Raw genomic sequence first — 21,784 nt, forward strand, 5'->3', positions numbered from 1 at the left:
TACTGAGCACTCCCCAGCCCCTCCTTTTAATACCTTTGAAACCTCATCAATGTGAGACAGAAAAGTCCATTTAAAATGACATCACACTGTTTTAAATGGGGGAACCGGGTTCAGTGTGAAAGGCACCAACCCGGGAAATAACCTGGTAATAACACGGCTCCAAAATGCGATGTGAAAGGGGTATTAGTAGGTTCACTGAAATCTGCTGCTTATCTGAAAGCACCAAAGTGCAATCTCCATACACTAGAACCAAGGACGGAATGTAATAAAAAGGGCCCTCAGCCTGTATCAAAAGTCACTCATTATAGTCTGCTGGCCTGTCACTATGGTTTATAACGAAGAAGGAGGCTGTCCGGCTAGAGGATGGGGACCCTTCCCCTCCTCACCCCCTCTCCAAAGCATATTTTTACATCTGGAACCACCACTTGCTAGTTCCACCACTGACTATTACACTATGTAAACCTATTATTTTTCTAGTTCAACAAGTTCTGAAAATACATGATTTTCTGAAATTGCCAGTGTAGTTAAATGCCATCTCAGTATGCTGTAATTAGCACCAATCTTGTCAATCACTTTTTAAGCCTGTAAATAACATGACAGTGAAAGGAATGTATTACTGTATACTTTATTACTTTTACTTTTTTGGTCTGGTACTGTAAGTACAATATGTGTCCCACGCATAGTGGTGGAAATAGTGAGTGGTGGGCCCGGGTGCTTTGCCCCATTTCCTGCAGAGAGAAGGCAGCTTCAGAGTGGGGGAGCTGGGGACTCAGGAGAGATGAAGTGAGGGGAGGGCCTCCTGTCCCTCTTCTGGCTGGAGCGCATCCTCCCTCTTACTTACAACCTGTAGCGTGGTGGTGGTGGTGGTGGTGTACTATAATGAGATAGTCTGACACATTCTAATGAAGCTGCAGGTCCCTTAATTGCAGCAGCCCGTGCTGCACCGCCGCTAGTTCCGCCCAGGCTGGCTCTATAAAAATACGGTCACCTGGCCCCTAACTAGAAGGCACTAAAGTAGTCCTGTGCTAGTAGTTGTAACCTTGGGTGAATTGTTTTTTAAAATGTATATCAAATTAAATTGTGGACTTTATCAAATCACATTGTAATCCACAAAACTGGATATACTGTACACACCATATGAGCTTCCTTAGTGAAGTTGAATTTAATAGTAGTAGTATTTGAAGTTCTATATATAATGGTGCATGCTATCTCTCTGGATCCCCTGACTGACAATGTCTTTAGTCTGTTACTGCTCATTTCCCTATCTCTTCCTGTGCTCCTTATCAATGACACAAACATGTTATACACTGCCCCTACATATTACTTGTATCCAGTGTAATCTGCCTGTGCTAAACGCTCTCTCACATTGCTATGTCCATTGATGGTGTTGTAGTAACATGTATGGTAATGTGGATTACATTGTCCCAGCTCGACCTGCTGACCTGTCCCTGAAGAGAAGCCTGTCAGGTAATTATGCAGTTTGGCTATTACTTATTTATTACGGGTGGCACTCGAGATACCGGCTGTCGGGATCCCATCGCCCAGCATACCGGCACCGGGATACCGACAACTATTCTCCCTCTTGGGGTGTTCACGACACCCCTGGAGGGAGAATAAATAGCGTGGCACACATAGCGCGCCACTATGCCCACAGCGTGGTGAGAGCAGCGAGCCTGCAAGGGGCTCTTTTGCGCTCACCCCGCTGTCGGGATCCCGGCCCGGTATGCTGGGCGCCAGGATCCCGACAGCCGGCCACTCATATTACACCCATTTACTGCCAGCTATGTATATATTCTGCAGTACTTTACATAGATATTTGGCCATTCACATCAGTCCCTGTCCCAGTGGTGCACCACTACTCAGGGATGCCACCACCCTCAGTGGGGAACTGGAGTCCCGGCAGGCAGCCGCAGCTGCTGGTGGATCCCGGAGATTGGGGGGGGGCACTTTTTTTCCCCAAAGGAGATCAGCAGCAAACTGCTGCTGTCTCCGTCGGGTATAATAGAGGACCGTCCGCGGCTTTAACAACAGGTGGCCGTCCGCCTCTCCTGTGCGCACTCTACCACACTGGCATTCAGAGGAGGAGGCCAGGCACACATCTGAATGAAAGTACTCTGCCAAGCCTGGAAGTGGCTCCCAGGCCAGACTCCCGGCCCCCAGCAGGGCTGGGAGGACACCCCACCAGGGGTGGTTGGTAGGAGGGTGTGAAGACACTGACTCCTCCAGCCAGCTCTTTTTCCTCTTAACTCCTCATTGTCCCCCGTCCCTTGTATCTCCTTATCTCGGCCAGCACCCATCACAGTTACCCAGACCCTGAGGTACAGGTTGAGTGTTACTGTGTGCGGCGGGCACAGGCTGGGTGTCGATGTGTGTGTGTATGTGACACAGGCTAGGTGTTGCTGTGTGTGTGTGTGGAGAGCACAGGCTAGGTGTTGCTGTGTGTGTGTGTGTGTGTGTGTGTGTGTGTGTGTGTGTATGTGACAGGCTAGGTGTTGCTGTGTGTGTGTATGTGACAGCCTAGGTGTTGCTGTGTGTGTGTGTGTGTGTGTGTGTGTGTGACACAGGCTATTTGTTGCTGTGTGTGTGTGTGTGTGTGTGTGTGTGTAACAAGGGCTAGGTGTTGCTGTGTGTGTGTGTATGTGACACAGGCTAGGTGTGTGTGTGTGTGTGTGTGGGGGGGGGGGGCACAGGCTGGGTGTCACTGTTTGTGCGTTTGAGGTACAGGCTGCTTGTTAGTGTGTGTGTGTGTGTGTGTGTGTGTGTGTGTGTGTGTCTATCTAGCTATCTATCTAGAGGGGGTGCACCAACATTTATCTTGCCTCCGGGTGACTGAGATGCACTTACACCACTGATGGGGTGTATTTACTAAACCTTGGATAGAGATGAAGTACCGGCCGACCAGCTCCTGTCATTTTTCAAACACAGTATGTGACATGGCAGTTAGACTCTGATTGGCTGATACCTTTTGGGCGGAATTCAAATGTTATCCCAGTAGATGGCACCCAAACGGAGTTATTTTATTTTAGCTCCGTCTGGGTACGATAGCTGCCGGCGTCTGCATTTCAGCTCACCACCCTGGGGGTGGCGAGCTGAAATGCGTGAAAAGTGACCTGTTTGGGTGCCCAAATGGCACTTTTTGCAATCATTCCCAGCACTTTACGCTGCTAAATCCGACCTCTATGTGCATGATCAGTGTGATAAAGGGAATTGAATGTTGCCCCCGCAATCTCCCTTTTAGATGGGAGATCGGATGCAATAATCAATTGAATTATGTCCTATCTCTCTCCACTTTATCATTCTCCAAGACTTAGTAAATAGACCCCAAGAGGGTTAATTTTTTGTCAGGAGCCAATTAGCTTATCTATATTTTTGTATTGTGGAAGGAGACTGGATCACTTGGGGGAAAGCCACGCAAGTACAGGGAGAATATTGGATAGGATATTTGTACTCTGTTGCTGGAATGATACCTCATATAAGTGGCTATTAAGCTACACCCCAGGGGTATATACTAATACCCCTTTTCCACTAGCTCAAAAAACAAGGGTAAATGCACGGGGTGCGCATTTACCTGTGTTTTTTGCTAGTGGAAACGGCTCCCTCTGCAAAAACCCGGATCAAGTGATCCGGGAATCCTACCCAGGTTGCTTACCGGGTTGAACACGAGTTCAACCCGGTAAGCTGTGCAGTGTAAACGGAAGCCGTGTCGATGCGACACGGCTCCAGTTCACAGTGTATGGAAGGGCGGCGCTGGGAGATCCTGTGATCTCCCAGTGCCGCCCCTGCCACATCACCAGCAGTACCACACCAACCCAGCAATATGCCGGGTTGGTGAGTGCAGTGGGAAAGGGGGCTCTGATGCGGGTCGCAGCCGAATAGCACCCGTGTCAGGCTCCCGGCTGCAACCCGCATCACTAGTGGAAAAGGGGTATAAGTCTCAATTTGTTCTTTTGCAAATTTTCCATCACTATTGCAAATCAAGATTTACTAAGGGCAAAACTGCATAAAAACATGATTTTAGATGAAAATAGACGGCAACAGACCATTGGACCAACAATCGATTTTAAACAATGCTCAGCAATAGAAATACTGAATTTACTAATCATCGTGTTTGTAAACATGACTAAACACGCTGCACATTCACCAGAAAAAATAGACTAACAGATGAGTAGGGGGTTTGCTTGACCACAGTGCTAGTAATGGTGCAGCCTGCAATATGTTCTTAACAAGGGCGGGATTTGCTAAAGGAAAAATGCTGTAAAAAAAACCAAAAACCAGTTTTAGGAGGTGGAGGAAACCCACAGACGCCCTCTAACGGGTGTGGTATGACTTGCCGGCGGCTGGGTTCCCGGCGCCCAGCATACCGGCGCCGGGATCCCGACTGCCAGAATGCCGGCAGCGGGGCAAGCATGCTGCGGGCACGGTGGCGCGCTATTTATTCTCGTGGACCCCCAAGAGGGAGAATAGGTGTTGGTCAACTGTGCGCCGGGATCCCAACAGCCGGCATACTGAATACCACCCCCTCTCACCTGGCGGCGGCGGCGGCTTCGCAAAGGGTAGGTCTTTTTGGCAGAGCTGCCCTTTGCGATACTAATCACATATGTTAAGTACATATGCGATTAGTATCATTGCGATGTTTGGCGGAATATACTACGCACCCTTTGTACATCCCGCCCCAAAAGAGAATTTTATAAATAGTTTAAACAATCATAACACCCCTAATACTGTATTATTGATTATTATGCTTTTGCGTGTTAGACACTATTTACACTATTTATAATAGTGTTTCACCATACTGTCCTCTAGCACTACAGACAGAGGCAGTTTAAGAGAAGAGGGGGCCTGTGTTCTGGCTCTGTGCAGGGACGGCGACAGGGGGATCAAAGGGGACACCTGTACCGGGCCCCAAGGATACGCCACTTAGTGCCCGGCAGGGATGTGAACCGTCTTGTCCAAATGGGTGTGGGCGCAGTGACAGGAGCTTCCCACACACACTAACTATGCACCCACTCTTCCTGGTCTGGCTCTGTTACAGGCAGTTATGGGACATGGCGGCAGCTCTTCTAGCGGGCAGTGAGGGGGGCATGGTATCTGCTGTGCAGTGTGAGGGTCTGGATACTGGGGAGTGCAGTACAGGTGAGTCTCATCCCAGAGGAAGAGTGGATTGGTGAGGGGATACATCCTAGGCTACTCCCTTGCACACTCTGCCTGCCACGCCACTTGTGTCCTGGGGGCTCCTGTTTCTGCTTTCCACCTTCCAATAGACCAGAGATTCTTAACTCCAAACATTGGGTACCAACTGGTCATGTTTTCTGGATTTTTTTTTTAAATCATGCACAGGTAAGTTAATCTTTTTTGCAGGACTTGTATTTATCCCATCTGCTTCCACTGACGGAAATCCTCAAAGCATGACCTACTGAGGGTTCTTAAAAGTTGGAGTAAGAGTTAGAGTTGAGAAACACTGGTCTAGACTGTATGCTCTCACGAGCAGGACCTCTATACCGTTTGTCTCATCTTTACACCTGCTTTGTGTTCTTTGAATGTTTTTGTTACAGTATATTTTTTATATTTGTGTACTTCGATATTTTTACCTATAGATTTTGCACTTTTACATTTGCTAATAAAAATAGTGTACTGTACTTGTCTAATTTATACTTGATATACTGATAATTTGTCCATATGTTTTGTTTCATTTGCATTTACTGCAGACTTTGTTTCACCTTACAAATAAACAATGCTGATGATGATGTAACAAGGTCACAGATGTCATTAATTAATGTATCCAGGAGATACTGTACTTGAAATTGAGGTGACTTTCTATGTAAATCTTCATGGTAAAATACTTTATAAATAAATAAAACTGAATGAAATATATACAGGTAGCTGTTAATATTTGGGCTACATGTTGACTTACCCTACAATACATTTTATATATGTCTGCAACCTACTGTATGTACTTACCTAATATTTTTCAGATGGTGTTTTAAGAAAGGATTAGAGTCATTAGAAAGCTGACTGACCTTCTTGCTTCCCCAGAGCAGAGTAACATATATCTTCAGGAGGAGAGTATATATGAGCCGGTGCGGGGCAGCGACAAGCCAAACCCAGAAAGCCTGTGGAGATTAAGTTCTACTGTGAGCAGTGGGGATGAGACTACACTGCACTGGACCCAGGGGTCACCGAACAGAAGTATAGCTTTCTTTTTCTCGTGTTCATTGTATTTGTCTATAGCGGGTCATTCCGACCCGATCGCTCGCTGCAGTTTGTCGCAGCGCTGCGATCGGGTCAGAACTGCGCATGCGCCGGCGCCGCAGTGCGCCAGCGCATGGCAGCTTTCGTTTTCCTAGCGATCGCCTCTGAGACAGAGGCGGATGCTGGGCGGGAGGGGGCGGAACGGCGGCGTAAAGCCGCCGTTTAGTGGGAGCGGTCTGGCCAATGCAGGCGTGGCCAGACCGTTGGGGGGGGCGGGCCGCGGCGGCTGCGTGACATCTCACGCAGCCGCTGTGGCCAGCGGCAGCGACAATTCACTCCCGGCCAGCCGCAGGAGCTGCGCTGGCCAGGAGTTACTCCTCAAATACAAAGGCATCGCCGCTGTGCGATGCTTTTGTATTTGTGTGGGGGAGGCCGGCACTGACATGCGGGGCGGACTAGCCCTGTGCTGGGCATCCCCCTGCATGTCTGAGCTCATGATCGTAGCTGTGCTAAATTTAGCACAGCTACGATCAACTCGGAATGACCCCCATAATGCTTTGGTTCAGCCTGCTTAGTCACATGGGTGTAGCATAAAAAGTCAACATTCAGAATGTCCACGCAGACATTAGGTAGACAAGTAAACTGTTGACATCCACAAATGCCAAGAGTTAAAATGTCAACATTATAAAATGAAGTGACAGGTAGTCAGCATTTGGGGGAGGTAACATGGTGGTAGCTAGAACATGGCAGGCATGTCTGGACCATTTTCTGGATGTGCCATAGTCAGCCGCTGTGAATCTGTACACAGCAGGAGAGGCCATGGTGCCTTAGGTGAGACGCTCATTCGGAGATAGCACAGGGATGCTCTGACGTTTGATAGTGAGACTGACGTGGACCCAATGTTTCGGCTCTGGTACGTAAGTGGTGGATGTGAGACACCGGCAGTGGGCACCTGAGTCATTAGCATATATATGCAACAAAGTTGCAGTTGTGCATGCAGCGGCGTTCATCTCCGAGTCTAACCCAAAATGTGTCATATATGTAATATGTTAGCCTGACAAGGCATATACCCTTTTGAAAAGTGGACAACTTAAGGGCACCCATCTCTGTACTTATTAACTCTTTCTGATGTGTAGGGTGATATTTTCTTGTGCTAACCATACAATAACTACTAAGGGCTGCACAGGCTGCAGGGCGCCTGTTTGGAGCATCTAAAAGGACACTACGGCGGCACTGCAACAGATATACTCAGTACACACTGGCCACTGATACAGTGTTCCAACCACATCGGAACGCTATATCGTCCGATTAATCACCTACTGTGTACCTGGCATAATAATAATAATAATAATAATAATACAGACAGTGGAGTCAACATACTTTCAGCCATCAATAACAATAATGTCTTCTCTCATAGGCTGTAATCAGCGGCATCGGGTGTTGGCTGCTGTCTCTGGTCTAGTGCTGATCCTCATTCTCTGCATCTTGTGCTATTTTATTTCCAAATGTGAGTATAAATCTGTATCTTACTAGTAATAGGCACCACTGACCAAAGCAAGGTTATGTCTGTAAAATGGCACAATGCTAGTAAGAGTACCAGGACCTGTCTATGATTTGGCCTTCCCCACTAAGCGGCTGGCTCTGAGCCGCACATAGTGGCTGCAGCTACAGCAGCCATGGAAGACAGATTTACTACCTTATGCGGCAATTCGTAGAGCTAATGATGGGGGTTCTGTGTGTCTGCGAGAGGAAACCCAGGCCGCATATTCATCATTAGTATTGCCACTTACACCGGGATCAGTATGATATCCCGGTGGTCGGGATCCCGACGGTCAGGAGACCGACGCCGGAATCCCGGCGGCGAGCACAGCATGTCCCCTCACAGGCTTGCTGCGCTCACCACACTTCGGGCCCGGTGGCGACCGTTTCTATTCCCTCTCGGGTGGTGGCGTAGACCACCGCCCAAGTTGGGAAACCAATCGGCGGTTGGGACTCCAACCACCGGTATTGCAAATGGTGTCGAGACTCCGGCTTCAGTATATTGACCGCCGGGATCCCTTCCGGCGGTCAATTGAATTTCTCCCCTTACACCAGCCCCATGCTAGGTTCCAGAGCTCCATCAGAGCTCCATCACTCCCATGACGCGCCCACAAGTCAGGGCGGTTCCGTGCTCTCACCCTGCGGCACTGAAATATCCAATTTCACAGAAAGACGGATCTAACGAGATACGCAGCAATACGGACATTCACAACTGCGCGTACGCTGTATGCACACACTCAGCATTTGCGGACATGCGCAGAGATTTGTCTGGCTCAGAATCAGACCCAATTTCTTATTTGGGAACATATAAGTAAATTAAGCTTTTGTTGCAGAGTTAGTAGCGCTGTTTATTTTGTAATAATAAATAGTTGTAGGGAGCGCTTTAAATTAAATGTAGTAAGTGTAATGCCTGTAATAAGAGTTATAATATGTATATATATAAAATGCAATATCTGTAAAGAAAAATACATTTGCTAGATTAAAATGTTTAAGCTCCTTTTGGAGTGCTTTGTATTGGTTAGCAGTCCGTGCGGGTGAGACAGCGGCGGGTCCCGGTAATTGCCGTGGCTGGAGCCGCAAAGGTAGTATTTTTGAACAGTGCTGTTTATTTTGTATTCCCTATGACTGTGTATGCATTAGGGACAGCCCACCTGTAATATGTTTAGGCTATTGCCCGTAAGTAGTGAAGTAATAGTGCAGTGTATTTCTTGCAGATTCTGCGGCTACAATGGAATTAGCATCATTGAGAGAGGAACAGCGAAATGTAACACATTTAGGTATGTTAGTAATCTGTACTTATAATAAAGATGTAATGGTTGTGTCTGTACATCAGCTGTGGATTAAGGGTGGTGGGGGCCCAGGGGCAACAAATTTGTGGGGGCCTCCGCCCTCCAGTAGTAAAATTGCTGATAAACACCCAACCCCCGTACAGACACACAACACTCCCCCTGTAAAGACAACTCGCCGTACAGACAGCCCCCCCACCCCGCGCATACACCCACACACACACCTCATCTCTCACTTTCTCTACCTGAACCATCAGGGAGCAACACCCCAGGTAGGACCAGTGCAGCTGAGCACCGCTGCCAACTCGCGCACACTGGGGTCTATTCATGAAGCAGTGAAAAGAGTGGAGAAGTGAGCCAGTGGAGAAGTTGCCCATGGCAACCAATCAGCTGCTCCGTACAAATGTATAGTATGCAAATTATAAATTCTTCTCCACTGGCTCACTTCTCCACACTTTTCACTGCTTCATATATAGACCCCACTGTCCGGCAGGATTTCACCTCACCATCCCACGAGACTCACTGGAGACAGATGACCTCCCTGGCAGCCGCTAGTGTTGTTACTAAACAGTTCAGCTGACGGAGGGATACCACTTGAAACAGCTGTGTGTGGGGAAGGGGGGGGGGGGGGGGGGCTGGGATGCCACCCCTGTTGCCCCTCCATTTATCCGGCTCTGCTGTACATAGAATTTTTTTTAGGAGAAATGTACTCCTTGGGACAGTTTATGTACTATGGAGACAAAAAATAATTAAAAAAAAAAAAAATCACAATTTTTGTTTATGTCTGTTCTTTCCGGCATCATGCAAAAACTACGAGATTAAGTTAGTTTGGGGTTTCAATATTGTATAGCTTAGTCACCTAGCAAGAAACTGAGATATGTATTGTTTCAACGTGACATCAGGAAGAAAAGGAAAAACCAGATGCTTGACACTTGGCACATGCAGTGTGCAGGCTCTTAAAGACAAAAATGATTTATACTGTATATAAACATACATTATTTTTGGGAAAATATACTTCTAGGGATTATGAGCTATGGAGACAAAAATATTCTGAATCAAAATTTGCACAGGCTCCTCATGTCCAAAATAACTATAAATGTATCTATTTCACTGGAAAATCTCAGTATATATGAATCACTAATCATGCAGTTTATCTTGACTCATGAAGTTGCAGTATACATGTTAATCCAGTAGATGGCGGACCAAGACAAATACTACATATTATAGAGTCGTTGGTCATGATACTTGCAACTCAATGTTACTGTAGTTTAAGTAGCAACGGATTTGGGATCTACAAAATATATGTTTGACTTAAGTGAATTAAGACTGGACAATGAGATTGATTGGCCCTTGAATTGGATTTTGTGGTTTACATAAAAAAAATAGAAAACTGTCGACTATTGCTTACTGGTGTACTGTCGCAGGGACAAACGCTCAGGGCTGCAGGCGTAGATCTCAGGACCAGCTGCTTCGCCCATTGGCAGATTTATGCAGGGTCTTCTTAACAGCAGTGTAGGCCCACCTTCAGTGGCAGGGGTGCTATCAGTGGCAGCTTTGATGTCCCATGGGTGGTAGGGGGTGTTCTATCTTCCGCTTAGCATGCAGTACCTGGAGAAGTAATTTCTGCTAATTACTCCTTTACTGCACAGATGGTGGGAGATGGGGCGGGAGGGAGAACGCTAAACTGTAGGAGGGGCATTGGGCTGAATGAAGGGGCCCGATACATGACTGCCATGGTGGAAGGGGGTGTTTACTATGCAGGGAAGGGGTGGATAGTGGAGTGGTCTTAATATTCATCATTTCCGGTGGGAGAGCAGCTTGGTTGACTGCAGATAATATATCTCCAGTTCCTGGAAATAATTTTTTTACCTGTCAACTGGATAAAAAATTAGAGAGTCCCACCTTTCAGGAGGTACTGGGCACTTGCGGATCAGAGTTCAGGAGCCAGAGCAATCCACCAACAAAATTCTGAAACTACATACCAAGTGTGTGGAGCTGAAGCACGGACCAGCTGCCAGAAGGCTGGTATCTCTTGTTCTAGGCATAGTAGAGACAAGCTGTCCACCGAAAGGGGAGAATCCCACCTTTTGGAGTAACTCTAAGTCTGTATCTAACTGGGAAGAGTAATTAATAGGCTTGGATGGGGACCACTGCTTTGAAGTTGGATATCTCCGGTTCCACGGGTCCGATTTTCACAAATCTGGTACCCCTGGAAAAAGATGACCCTCAGCTATCAGCCTCAGGCCCTTATACTCCTGGGATCCTTGGGCAACTGCTCATTGAGCCCATATAAGTAAAGACGGCCCTGGCTTTACATGGCTTGCTCACGAGTTAGTAGCCCCAAGCATCTTTTTGTGTTAATCCCTGATGGAAAAATTGCATACATTGTTTACAAAGACATTTTGTGATCAATGTCTACAATATAAAATATACATCATAATACTAGATGCTACTACTGTCTTTGTAAAGTTAGTTCCGCTAAGCAATAACAGACATCCATCAAACACTAGTTATTTCTATAAACATTATATATATATATATATATATCTATCTCGGTATTCAATTCTTTTCACACCCTTCCACACCTGTTCTGTTTCTGCTGACAGGTGTGGTATCATCATTTCAGCTTGCGCCCTAACCCTTCACGCAGCTATACCTGATTACTATGGGTACGATATGCACTATAACGGGGATCACTTTAGAAAGGAGATTGGGTGTGATATATCATTTGAATACCACCCATATAGTACACCAAATAATCCCCTGCCTTAAAATGTATATAAAAAAAACATGCCTACAGAAGCACAAGGTACTAAAGGTGCTGGTAAATGGATACAATTTTGTGTAAACTATGTACAAAAAAAATCATATAAAACCAAAATCTAAGTAGCTGACCAGATAAAAATTAGCAATTATGCCCATGTGTAATGTTGCCTGACCCGTGCCGCTGTGAGACTGTCGCACACCACATACATGAAACAGGAAAAAACACAAAAATATCACAGTGCTTTAGCAGGAGACATCACACATTTCATTAAAAATAATAATGAAATAATATCAAATGTAAACAATCAGCAGTGTATATATATATAAAGTTTTGGGAGGCTGGCATTCCTTGTCTGTATGATTATTTATGTCGGTGCCCTCCCATTACCGTGCTTATGCCATAGTACGGAACCAATATAATGTGCATAGGGCAGCACTCAGATGTCTTTCAAAATAAGACAATGGATCCCATGTTGTAAGTCAACGTTTCAGAGTTTTTACTTATATTCTTTAGTCAGGGTACTGACCAGGTTGGTTTTGCATTGTAAATGATTGCTGAAATCCCGCACCTCCAGCAACTCGGACACACTGCAGAAGTTACACTGTGGGTGATCAGCTATACAAGGACTCAACAAAGGGAATTTCTCACTAGGCACGTGACGCATGTGCCTATGGGCGGCACCTGCTGGGGCTGGCAAGGCAGACCCTCCCCCTTGCATTGGAGCTGCGGCACTGCAGTCCCCGCCCCTCCGTATCAGAGCAGCAGCACGGCACAGCAGTCTTCCTCCCTCCCACTGCCCCGCAACAGAGGAGCAGCACGGCAGTCCATTTCCCCCCTTTCCCCCCTCCCGCGCACATCAGAGCAGCGGCGGACAGACAAGCGAGTTGGGAGGAAAGGCGGTGAGTATTTAAGCCCTGTAAACAGGGGTGAGGGCAGGTAATTTCATTGTGCTGGGTGGGGGAGGGGTGATGATCGCCCAATATCATCGTGCCTAGGGGTGGCCTGACCCCTAAATCCGGCACTGGGACCCAAGGCACAAATGCGAAAACTGGCATGCGTGTATTAGTATGATATGCCCTGCATGAAGAACCGGCACATAAGCATAGCAGTACAGTGGGGTGGAAGTATTAAAAAACAAACGAAAAAACGTTGCTCTACTTTTGAACTCAGCGTTTTTACGATGCACAGAAAAAACACCACTTCTTATAACGCTGGTGTGACAGCAAACTACAGTATCTGTGCAAGAGGGGTGAAACTAGCAAAACCATTTTGGGATAGTCCAAGGTCAGGGTTCCCCCACTCCCTTTTACCTCATGCAGTAAGGTTTATGGTTTATTTTTTATACAGGTACAGTCTTGTTATTTAATAGCAGTACCTTGTATAAGAGAAGAGCAAAACACAGTGACAAAAAGACAATATAGAGGCAGTGGTGAGGACAGTATAAAAATGAGTCAAGCAATACAGAAGATTACAGAGTCCACAATTCTAACAGTGGGAATAAGATATGGGGAGGGAGGAGTGACAACATTAAAAATAAAACAAAATAAAACAGCATGCTGCAGAAGAAGCTGCAAGTCCGATTGTATCCCATCCACCCCCCCCCCCCCCCCCCCAGCCTTGTGCCCTGGACGATGGCACAACTCAAACACCCCTAGTTACAGCCATGCCCATGTTCTATTAAGTACAGTATACTCATTATCCACTGGAGGTTGTCAACCCATCTAGAAGACACTTTCGTCAACCTTTCACGACACTGCCTTTTATTGACAACTAAGCAAGGGTATACTGGTGATTGCCCATGAGCTAAACCACTCACTGCTAAGTACAGACTGCCATAGGTGTCAGAATGGGTGGAGCAATGGGGCGGCTCTCCATCCCCCCAAAAAAACATTTGAGAGGCACCAGTCAATGTACTGGGCCGTGGGACGCCATCTAATATTACCATGTGCAGTGTCAGGATGGAGATAATCCCCTTTTGTGGCTGCTCCACCTCTTCCCAGCTCTTAGCCCTTCTACACCCACCTCCAGGGCCCTCCATTCAGGTCCAGCCCCTACAGTGTCTGTGGCTAGATACTGTGGGCTGGCCCCTCCTCTTGGACCAGCCCTGCACCCCTCTCACCTCCCAATTCATATGTTCCTCCCCACTTCCCGCTAAGGGGGCAACATTTAGTGATTTAGGAGCACCAAAATGAAATATCTTGTCCCCCCCCAACCTAAAAACGTTATGGCACCCCTGTAGACCACCAATACTAATACTCGAGACCATAGTAGATAAATGTATACTAATAGTACTCTCAGCAGTAAAATAACTCTGATGTCCTGTATGGTGCTAGTTTTTAGATTGCTACGTTTTGCTGCACCTCTAATATTATTTATGTGTGTGTCTCTGTAAGTAGCAATACAGTAGCTCTGTGTCTTCTTTGCAGATACTGCTGAGAGAATGGAATTAGCGTCATTAAGAAAGGAGCAGAGGAAGTTATCATTTCTGGGTATACAACTTATTTCTAAGAAAAATGCTATATAACTGTATAACGGTGATTCTTTTGACCAAACACTCGCTTCATTTTATCTCTACAGGTTCCTTCCTCATATTTAATGAGGAACACAAGAAGTGTGCAGAGGTACGCCCGTCCTCCACCCCTCCCTTTGAACTTACAGCCTCCGGTTGCTCCGCAGTTTCTTATTCCCAGTTCTTCCGTTGGCTCCCAGGAGGCCGTCTCATGAGCACGAAGGAGGGGCTATGTGTGGGGGTGGAGGGAAAGCCTCAGTCTCAGAAACCATTGAGGCTCTTTCATTGTGACGATGGAAAGTCCCTGACCTGGGTGTGCACTAATGAGACTTTGCTTGGTGTTAAGGGTGAGAATCTCTACTTCAACTATGGGAATAACAAATATGGGATAGTTATGCTTTATTGGGGTACAGGACCCTGGAGTCGTTGGAGAGCCCAAAGCACTGAAGGGAAGCTGCAGGATGGGGGAGCTTGTGCTCAGTCCTGCGCTTAGGCCAAAAACATAAGCCATATCCTTTCAGCAGCTGAGGGCACAAATGTTCTAAAAGAATTATGATTACTTATATTAGTTATTTTTTAAAATATGCAATATCCTCCTCTGTTATACTCTTTGGGTCTGATCTGAGTCAGCCGTTATGTTGCATATATGGTGTTTTTTTGCACCCACTATGGTGTTCATACAGAGTCACAATGCAGATTTCATTACACGGTCTCAGGAGTGTATAATAAATGTACTGGGAATTCCTCGGAGGTAACACAGAGGTGGCTCATCAGGTCCATGGACATGCATTATATTATGGCGGATTTATGGTGACTATGGCAGATGTTGCTGATGGTTGTCGCGTACAGACACCCTCAGCTGCTCACAGGAGCTCATACTCCGGCGGAAAATCAGCACCTGGCATGGGGCTGGTGCAACACGTGTTGGTGCATATGATGGCAGCGTCTGTAGAAGCACCAAGCATGATTTCTGCTTATGTCATACCTCCCAACTGTCCCGATTTTTGCAGGACAGTCCTGTTTTTTTTTTAACTATCCCACTGTCCCACCTGCAGGCCCGCGGTGGGATCAGTGGGAGGCTCCCTATCACTCGCAGCTCTGCTGTGAATAGATGCTGTGAGCATGCGCACACTGTCTATTCAAAGGTGACAGAGGAACTGGGGGCATGCCAGCAGCTCATACAGTACTGGGTATGCTCCAACAGTGATGCAAAATGGTGTAGTGGCTCGAAATTGCAGCATTGCTACAAAGCCACACCCCTTTTGTAGAGGTCACGTTCCCTTTTTGGGAGTGCGCCGGAGGTGCGCGAGAAGTCCCAGTTCCATCTTTCTAAATGTTGGGCGGTATGTTATGTGGATGCTGCAAGTGGGCCTCTCAGTCCTTGCACAAGTTACAGATACTACAGTGGCAAAAGACGCACAGACGGCCACCTCTGACTCCGACTGAGAATCAGCAAAGTATAATCTATGGGCCTAATTTAGTAAGGATTGCAAATTCTGATCACATTGCAGGGCAAGGCAACCCAGCATACGACCCGCCGCCTCCCCTCCCCCCCTTGATGAAGCAGAAATTAGGGATGCCTCCTGGCGGCTGCGTGAGACATCATGCAGCCGCCCGGATCACGCCCCACCACGCCCCCGTTCGCGCCGCACTGCCCCCCCGTTTCCAGCCTTAGCCCCCACAATGCTCCATCTCCGCCTAGGAAACGGAGCGTTGCCACCCCCCCACCCCACCCCGCGACCGCCTCTGCCTGATTGAAAATGTGGGCGCATGCACGGAATGGGTGCTGCGCATGCGCCCGCATCTTTTTCGATTTTTTGCGGTTGGATCGCTTACTGCGATTTAACCTGGATTAGGCCCTATGTTCATTTCAAAATGATCATTATTTGCTAAAAAGGATGAAAATAATTGACTTTAATGTCTAGTTGGGGGGTGGTAATGCTTCCCTGGCCGCTCTGCCGTGTAGAACTGGTTCTGTAGAATAAGCTGTGAGTAATAAGCTGTGACTCTTGCGGTGGAAGGAATCCTATGTCTGCTGTATGGCTTGGTACGTTTCTGATGCATCTGTTTGCTGTACATTATGCTATTTCTTTATTTACGCACAGTAACCTCAATGTTTTGAGAATTTCCTTTATCTGGAAATAATAATTAGAAATCAAGTTCTCATGGAGAAATATCCTTGAAAAAATATCTATTAAAAAAAACCCAATAAAGTTGCAAAATGTTCCGTGTTGTATTGTTTTCTAAAGCTAGAGCTTTATGGCGCCTTTTACACTTGTAAATAAGAGGTTTACTTATGGGTTCAGTATATTTTGTCCACATTCATAATGTCAACATAAGAATGCCGACATGCTGATAATGATGACATGTTTGCCATTTTTACTTTAACCATGTTGAAATTCATCATGTTGACAATGATTAAATGTCGACATTGGAATGTTGACAAAGCATTCCAGGTGGCCCAGTGGTGACTTACCTGTTTAGGCAAATCCAGCGGCTCCAGACTTTCACCAGTACAATCTATGGCGACTGCAGTAGTTAGACTGATTTTCCATACAAAATGTTCTTCTGCTGCTGCTCCTCTCTGTCAGTCTCTACATTGGTTCGTCTGCATTTTCTCAAAACCCGTCGCTGAGATTCTTGGCTTCCATACATCTTCCACTGTAGGTGGATACTACTCACTGTCTTCGAGGGCACACTAACAAATGCTGCCAGGCAGGTAACAGTAGTGCTATCTAATTTCTGACGGTGTAAGGCTGACCAGACGTTATCGGAGTTTGGACCCAGGAGGTGGGTTCCGGAGCCGGTGACCCCTCATTTACATCTTAAGGCCCAAACAACCAGGGCCGGATTAACAATGGGGCGGATGGAACTGCAGCTCCAGACCCTCCATTGAAAATAGGCCCACAGCAAACTGACAGTGTGGACAGGAAAAAAAAAACGTTTTCCTGTCACAGACTGCCAGCAGCCTCCTCTCTCCCATGCCCTGCCTCCTCTGGCTCCAACACACTCACCTGAGATCAGTCAGCGAGCCCTGGCCTGCAGGCAGTGTGGTGGCTACCCCTCCTCTCAAGTCTCTCCTTCGGGGTCCTGAGCCTGTCACTCACAGTCACAAGCTCCGCCCCCAAAAAATGCACGAGGAGCTGCTGCTGCTGCATGAAGGCTTATTCTGTAAATTGGCTTCTAGATGAGTAGTATGGATTAGTGTTTATACTGTACTGCAGGGGTGGCCAAACAGTCGATCGCGATCGACTGGTCGATCGCGGACATGTGACCAGTCGATCGCGATCCGCCGCCCAGCCACCCGAAGCCGCGCCTCTCCTGCCTGCCGCTCTGCCTCCTCAGTCTGGTCTGCGGCAGTGACGGCCTAGTGTATCAAATCAGGTGCCGGTTCGTTAGTCAATGAAAGCTCGCGGACCGGCACCTGATTTGAGCCATACACGCTGCCGTCACCGCCGGAGATCAGACTGAGGAGGCAGAGCGGCAGACAGGAGAAGCGCGCGCTGCGCTCTCCACACACCAACGGTGAGCTCTTCTATGGGGGCATATCTGGCATTGTGGGCACATAGCTCAGTGGGGGCATATCTGGCATATCTGGCACTGTGGGGTCATATGTGGCACTGGGGGCATATCTGGCTCTGCGGGCACATGGCACTGTGGGGGCATATCTGGCACTGTGGGGGCATATCTGTAATCTGGCACTGTGGGGGCATATCTGGCACTGTGGGCACATGGCAATGTGAGGGCATATCTGGCACTGTGGGCACATGGCACTGTGGGGGCATATCTGGCACTGTGGGGGCATATCTGGCACTGTGGGGTCATATGTGGCACTGGGGGCATATCTGGCTCTGCGGGCACATGGCACTGTGGGGGCATATCTGGCACTGTGGGGGCATATCTGTAATCTGGCGCTGTGGGGGCATATTTGTAATCTGGCACTGTGGGGGCATATCTGGCACTGTGGGGTCATATGTGGCACTGGGGGCATATCTGGCTCTGCGGGCACATGGCACTGTGGGGGCATATCTGGCACTGTGGGGGCATATCTGTTATCTGGCGCTGTGGGGGCATATCTGTATCTGGCACTGTGGGGGCATATCTGGCACTGTGGGCACATGGCACTGTGAGGGCATTTCTGGCACTGTGGGCACATGGCACTGTGGGGGCATATCTGGCACTGTGGGGGCATATCTGGCACTGTGGGGGCATATCTGTAATCTGGCACTGTGGGGGCATATCTGGCACTGTGGGCACATGGCACTGTGGGGGCATATCTGTATCTGGCACTGTGGGGGCATATCTGGCACTGTGGGCACATGGCACTGTGGGGGCATGTGTATCTGGCACTGTGGGAGCATATCTGGCAGTGTGGGCACATGGCACTGTGGGGGCATATCTGGCACTGTGGGCACATGGCACTGTGGGGGCATGTGTATCTGGCACTGGGGGCATATCTGGCACTGTGGGCACATGGCACTGTGGGGGCATATCTGTATCGCACTGTGGGGGCATATCTGGCACTGTGGGCACATGGCACTGTGGGGGCATGTGTATCTGGCACTGTGGGGGCATATCTGGCACTGTGGGCACATGGCACTGTGGGGGCATATCTGTATCTGGCACTGTGGGGGCATATCTGGCACTGTGGGCACATGGCACTGTGGGGGCATGTGTATCTGGCACTGTGGGGGCATATGTGTTTGAGGTTTTTACCTGTGGGGGCCAATGTGTTATTTCGTGTGAGGCAGTCATTACACTCTGCGCAGCAAGGCTACGTCCTTTTTTTTATAGTTATACCACGCCCACTTTTTGTTATACCACGCCCACTTTTTTTGTTATGCCACGCCCCTTTTTGCGCTATTATTCCTCCTAGGTAGATCACAAAAGCTTTTTAGCTTTCACAGTAGATCACCGACTCCAAAAGTCTGGCCGCCCCTGCTGTACTGTATGTGTGGTGTGTGTACTGTATATGTACTGGGTTTAGTGTGTTCTGTATGTGTTTAGATGTGGTGGTGGTGTTGGTGTGTGTACTGTATGTGTGTGTAGTGTGTACATGTGTGTTGGATGGTGTGTGTGTGTGTGTGTGTGTGTACTGTGTGTGTGTTATGCAGCAGTGTGTTTTGTGTGTGTGTGTATATATGCAGAGGTGGTAGGCATGTGTGTGTAGTATATGTGTGTAATGTGTACTGTGTGTGTATATGCAGAGGTGGTAGGCATGCGTGTGTAGTATATGTGTGTAGTGTGTATATGCAGAGGTGGTAGGCATGTGTGTGTAGTATATGTGTGTAGTGTGTACTGTGTGTGTGTATATGTGGTTGTGGTGTGTGTACTGTATGTGTGTGTGTGTGTAGTGTGTACTGTCTGTGTGTGTATATATGTGATGGTGTGTGTCTGTGTACTGTGTGTGTATATGCAGCAGTGGTGTGTGTGTGTGTGTGTGTGTGTGTGTGTGTACTGTAAGTGTATTGCAATGGTGTATGTGTGTGTGTGTGTGTGTGTGTGTGTGTGTGTGTGTGTACTGTGTGTGTATATGTGGTGGTGGGTGTGTGTTTGTACTGTGTGTGTGTGTGTGTAGTGTATGTGCGTACTGTGTGTGTGTATATATGTGGTGGTGTGTGTGTGCTGTATGTGTGTATATGGAGCGGTGGTGGATGTGTGTGTGTACTGTATGTGTGTGTATATGTGGTGTCTGCTGTGTGTGTACTGTATGTTTGTGTAGTGATTACTGTGTGTATATGTGGTGGCAGGCAGGGGTTAAAGTTGGCCGGTATTGGGCAGGACTGCTCTCCGTCAGTGTGTATGTGGAGGCGGTATGCGTTCCTCCACCACCACCCCAACTTACCCGACAATAAGGCAATCTGTACAGGCAGCACTGTCTACTCTCTGTGATTTACGACTTCCACATTAATAGAGGGGGCGGTCCCGTCCCAATGGTGCTGGGTTGTGGCGAGAATGGGACGGAGAGGAGCCATATGGGCGCACTGAGTAGAGGCAGGACCAACGCGGATGTCTAAAGGAAACACCAGCGAGGCATGTGGGGGGGGGGGGGGAGTTTTGGTTGGGGCATTTATTATATGTATAAGCAGCACTGCTACCGTGAGCATTTATTATAATCATCACTGATACAGTGGGCAGAATTATGTGTATAAGAGGCACTGCTACCGTGGGCATTTATTATGTGTATAAGCGTCACTGATACAGTGGGCATAATGTGTATAAGAGGCACTGCTACCGTGGGCATTTATTATGTGTATAAGCGTCACTGATACAGTGGGCATAATTATGTGTATAAGAGGCACTGCTACCATGGGCATTTATAAGCGTCACTGATGCAGTGGGCATAATTATGTGTATAAGAGGCACTGCTACCGTGGGCATTTTTTATGTGTATAAGCGTCACTGATACAGTGGGCATAATTATGTGTATAAGAGGCACTGCTACCATGGGCATTTATAAGCGTCACTGATACAGTGGGCATAATTATGTGTATAAGAGGCACTGCTACCATGGGCATTTATTATGTGTATAAGCGTCACTGATACAGTGGGCATAATTATGTGTATAAGAGGCACTGCTACCATGGGCATTTATTATGTGTATAAGCTTCACTGATACAGTGGGCATAATTATGTGTATAAGAGGCACTGCTACCGTGGGCATTTATTATGTGTATAAGCGTCACTGATGCAGTGGGCATAATTATGTGTATAAGAGGCACTGCTACAGTGGGCATTATGTGTATAACAGGCACTAGTACCATGGGAGTTATAATGTGTGTAAGAGGCACTGATACTGTGGGAATTATTATGTGTATAAAAGGCACTGATACCGTGGGCATTATTATGTGTATAAGAGGCACTGATACCACGGGCATTATTATGGGTATAAGAGGCACTGATACCGCGGGCATTATTATGGGTATAAGTGGCACTGATACTGTGGGCATTATTATGAGTATAAGAGGCACTGCTACTGTAAACATTATGTGTATAAGTGGCACTGATACTGTAGGCATTATTATGTGTATAAGAAGCACTGATACCTTGGGCATTATTTTGGGTATAAGTGGCACTGGTATACACAGGGAGTTTCCTTTTTATTTGTTGACTTTCACATTACACTGGCGATATAAGTCAAGTGGAGAGGGCAGTTGAGCTGATTGAAGGAAGGCCACACTCCCACGCCACTGGTCATGCCCCTCACATCATTAGGCACACCCCCTGTGGCAGCACACAATTAGGCCCTTTGCAAGTTTCAGCTCCAGGCCCATGTGGACCTTAATCTGGCACTGCAAACAACATAAAAAATCTGGTAAACCTCCACCTATACTTGTGCAACCTTTTGTCCAAAAACGAGTTTTATGGTAAGAACTTACCTTTGTTAAAACTCTTTCTGCGAGGTACACTGGGCTCCACAAGGAATGGACAATGGGGTGTAGAGTAGGATCTTGATCCGAGGCACCAACAGCTCAAAGCTTTCACTGTTCCCAG

The 21,784-nt window shown here is 47.5% G+C and overlaps 2 protein-coding genes across 5 annotated transcripts in view; both read left to right on the top strand.

Moving 5' to 3' along the window:
* The first annotated feature begins 7,553 nt into the window (after positions 1–7,553).
* On the top strand, positions 7,554–16,502 carry LOC134936578 (macrophage mannose receptor 1-like). Its single transcript, XM_063931669.1, has 4 exons — positions 7,554–7,696; positions 8,943–9,005; positions 14,208–14,270; positions 14,359–16,502. Exons 1-4 carry the CDS (start codon positions 7,591–7,593, stop codon positions 14,781–14,783), a joined length of 657 nt encoding a protein of 218 aa, XP_063787739.1. The 5' UTR covers positions 7,554–7,590; the 3' UTR covers positions 14,784–16,502.
* An 889-nt stretch (positions 16,503–17,391) lies between these two features.
* Positions 17,392–21,784, top strand: part of LOC134936579 (CD209 antigen-like protein C) — a 171,174-nt gene continuing 166,781 nt past the window's right edge. Inside the window, exon 1 of one of the 4 annotated variants that reach the window (XM_063931675.1) lies at positions 17,392–17,461. In XM_063931675.1, the coding sequence (XP_063787745.1) occupies positions 17,422–17,461 (40 nt within the window). In that variant the 5' untranslated portion in view covers positions 17,392–17,421. Of the gene's footprint in view, positions 17,462–17,650; positions 17,816–21,784 lie in introns of those variants that run through there. The other 3 variants (XM_063931673.1, XM_063931670.1, XM_063931672.1) reach the window with 3 other exon arrangements.

The sequence above is a fragment of the Pseudophryne corroboree genome, chromosome 6 (genome assembly GCF_028390025.1).
Source record: "Pseudophryne corroboree isolate aPseCor3 chromosome 6, aPseCor3.hap2, whole genome shotgun sequence".
Taxonomy (NCBI): Eukaryota; Metazoa; Chordata; class Amphibia; order Anura; family Myobatrachidae; genus Pseudophryne; species Pseudophryne corroboree.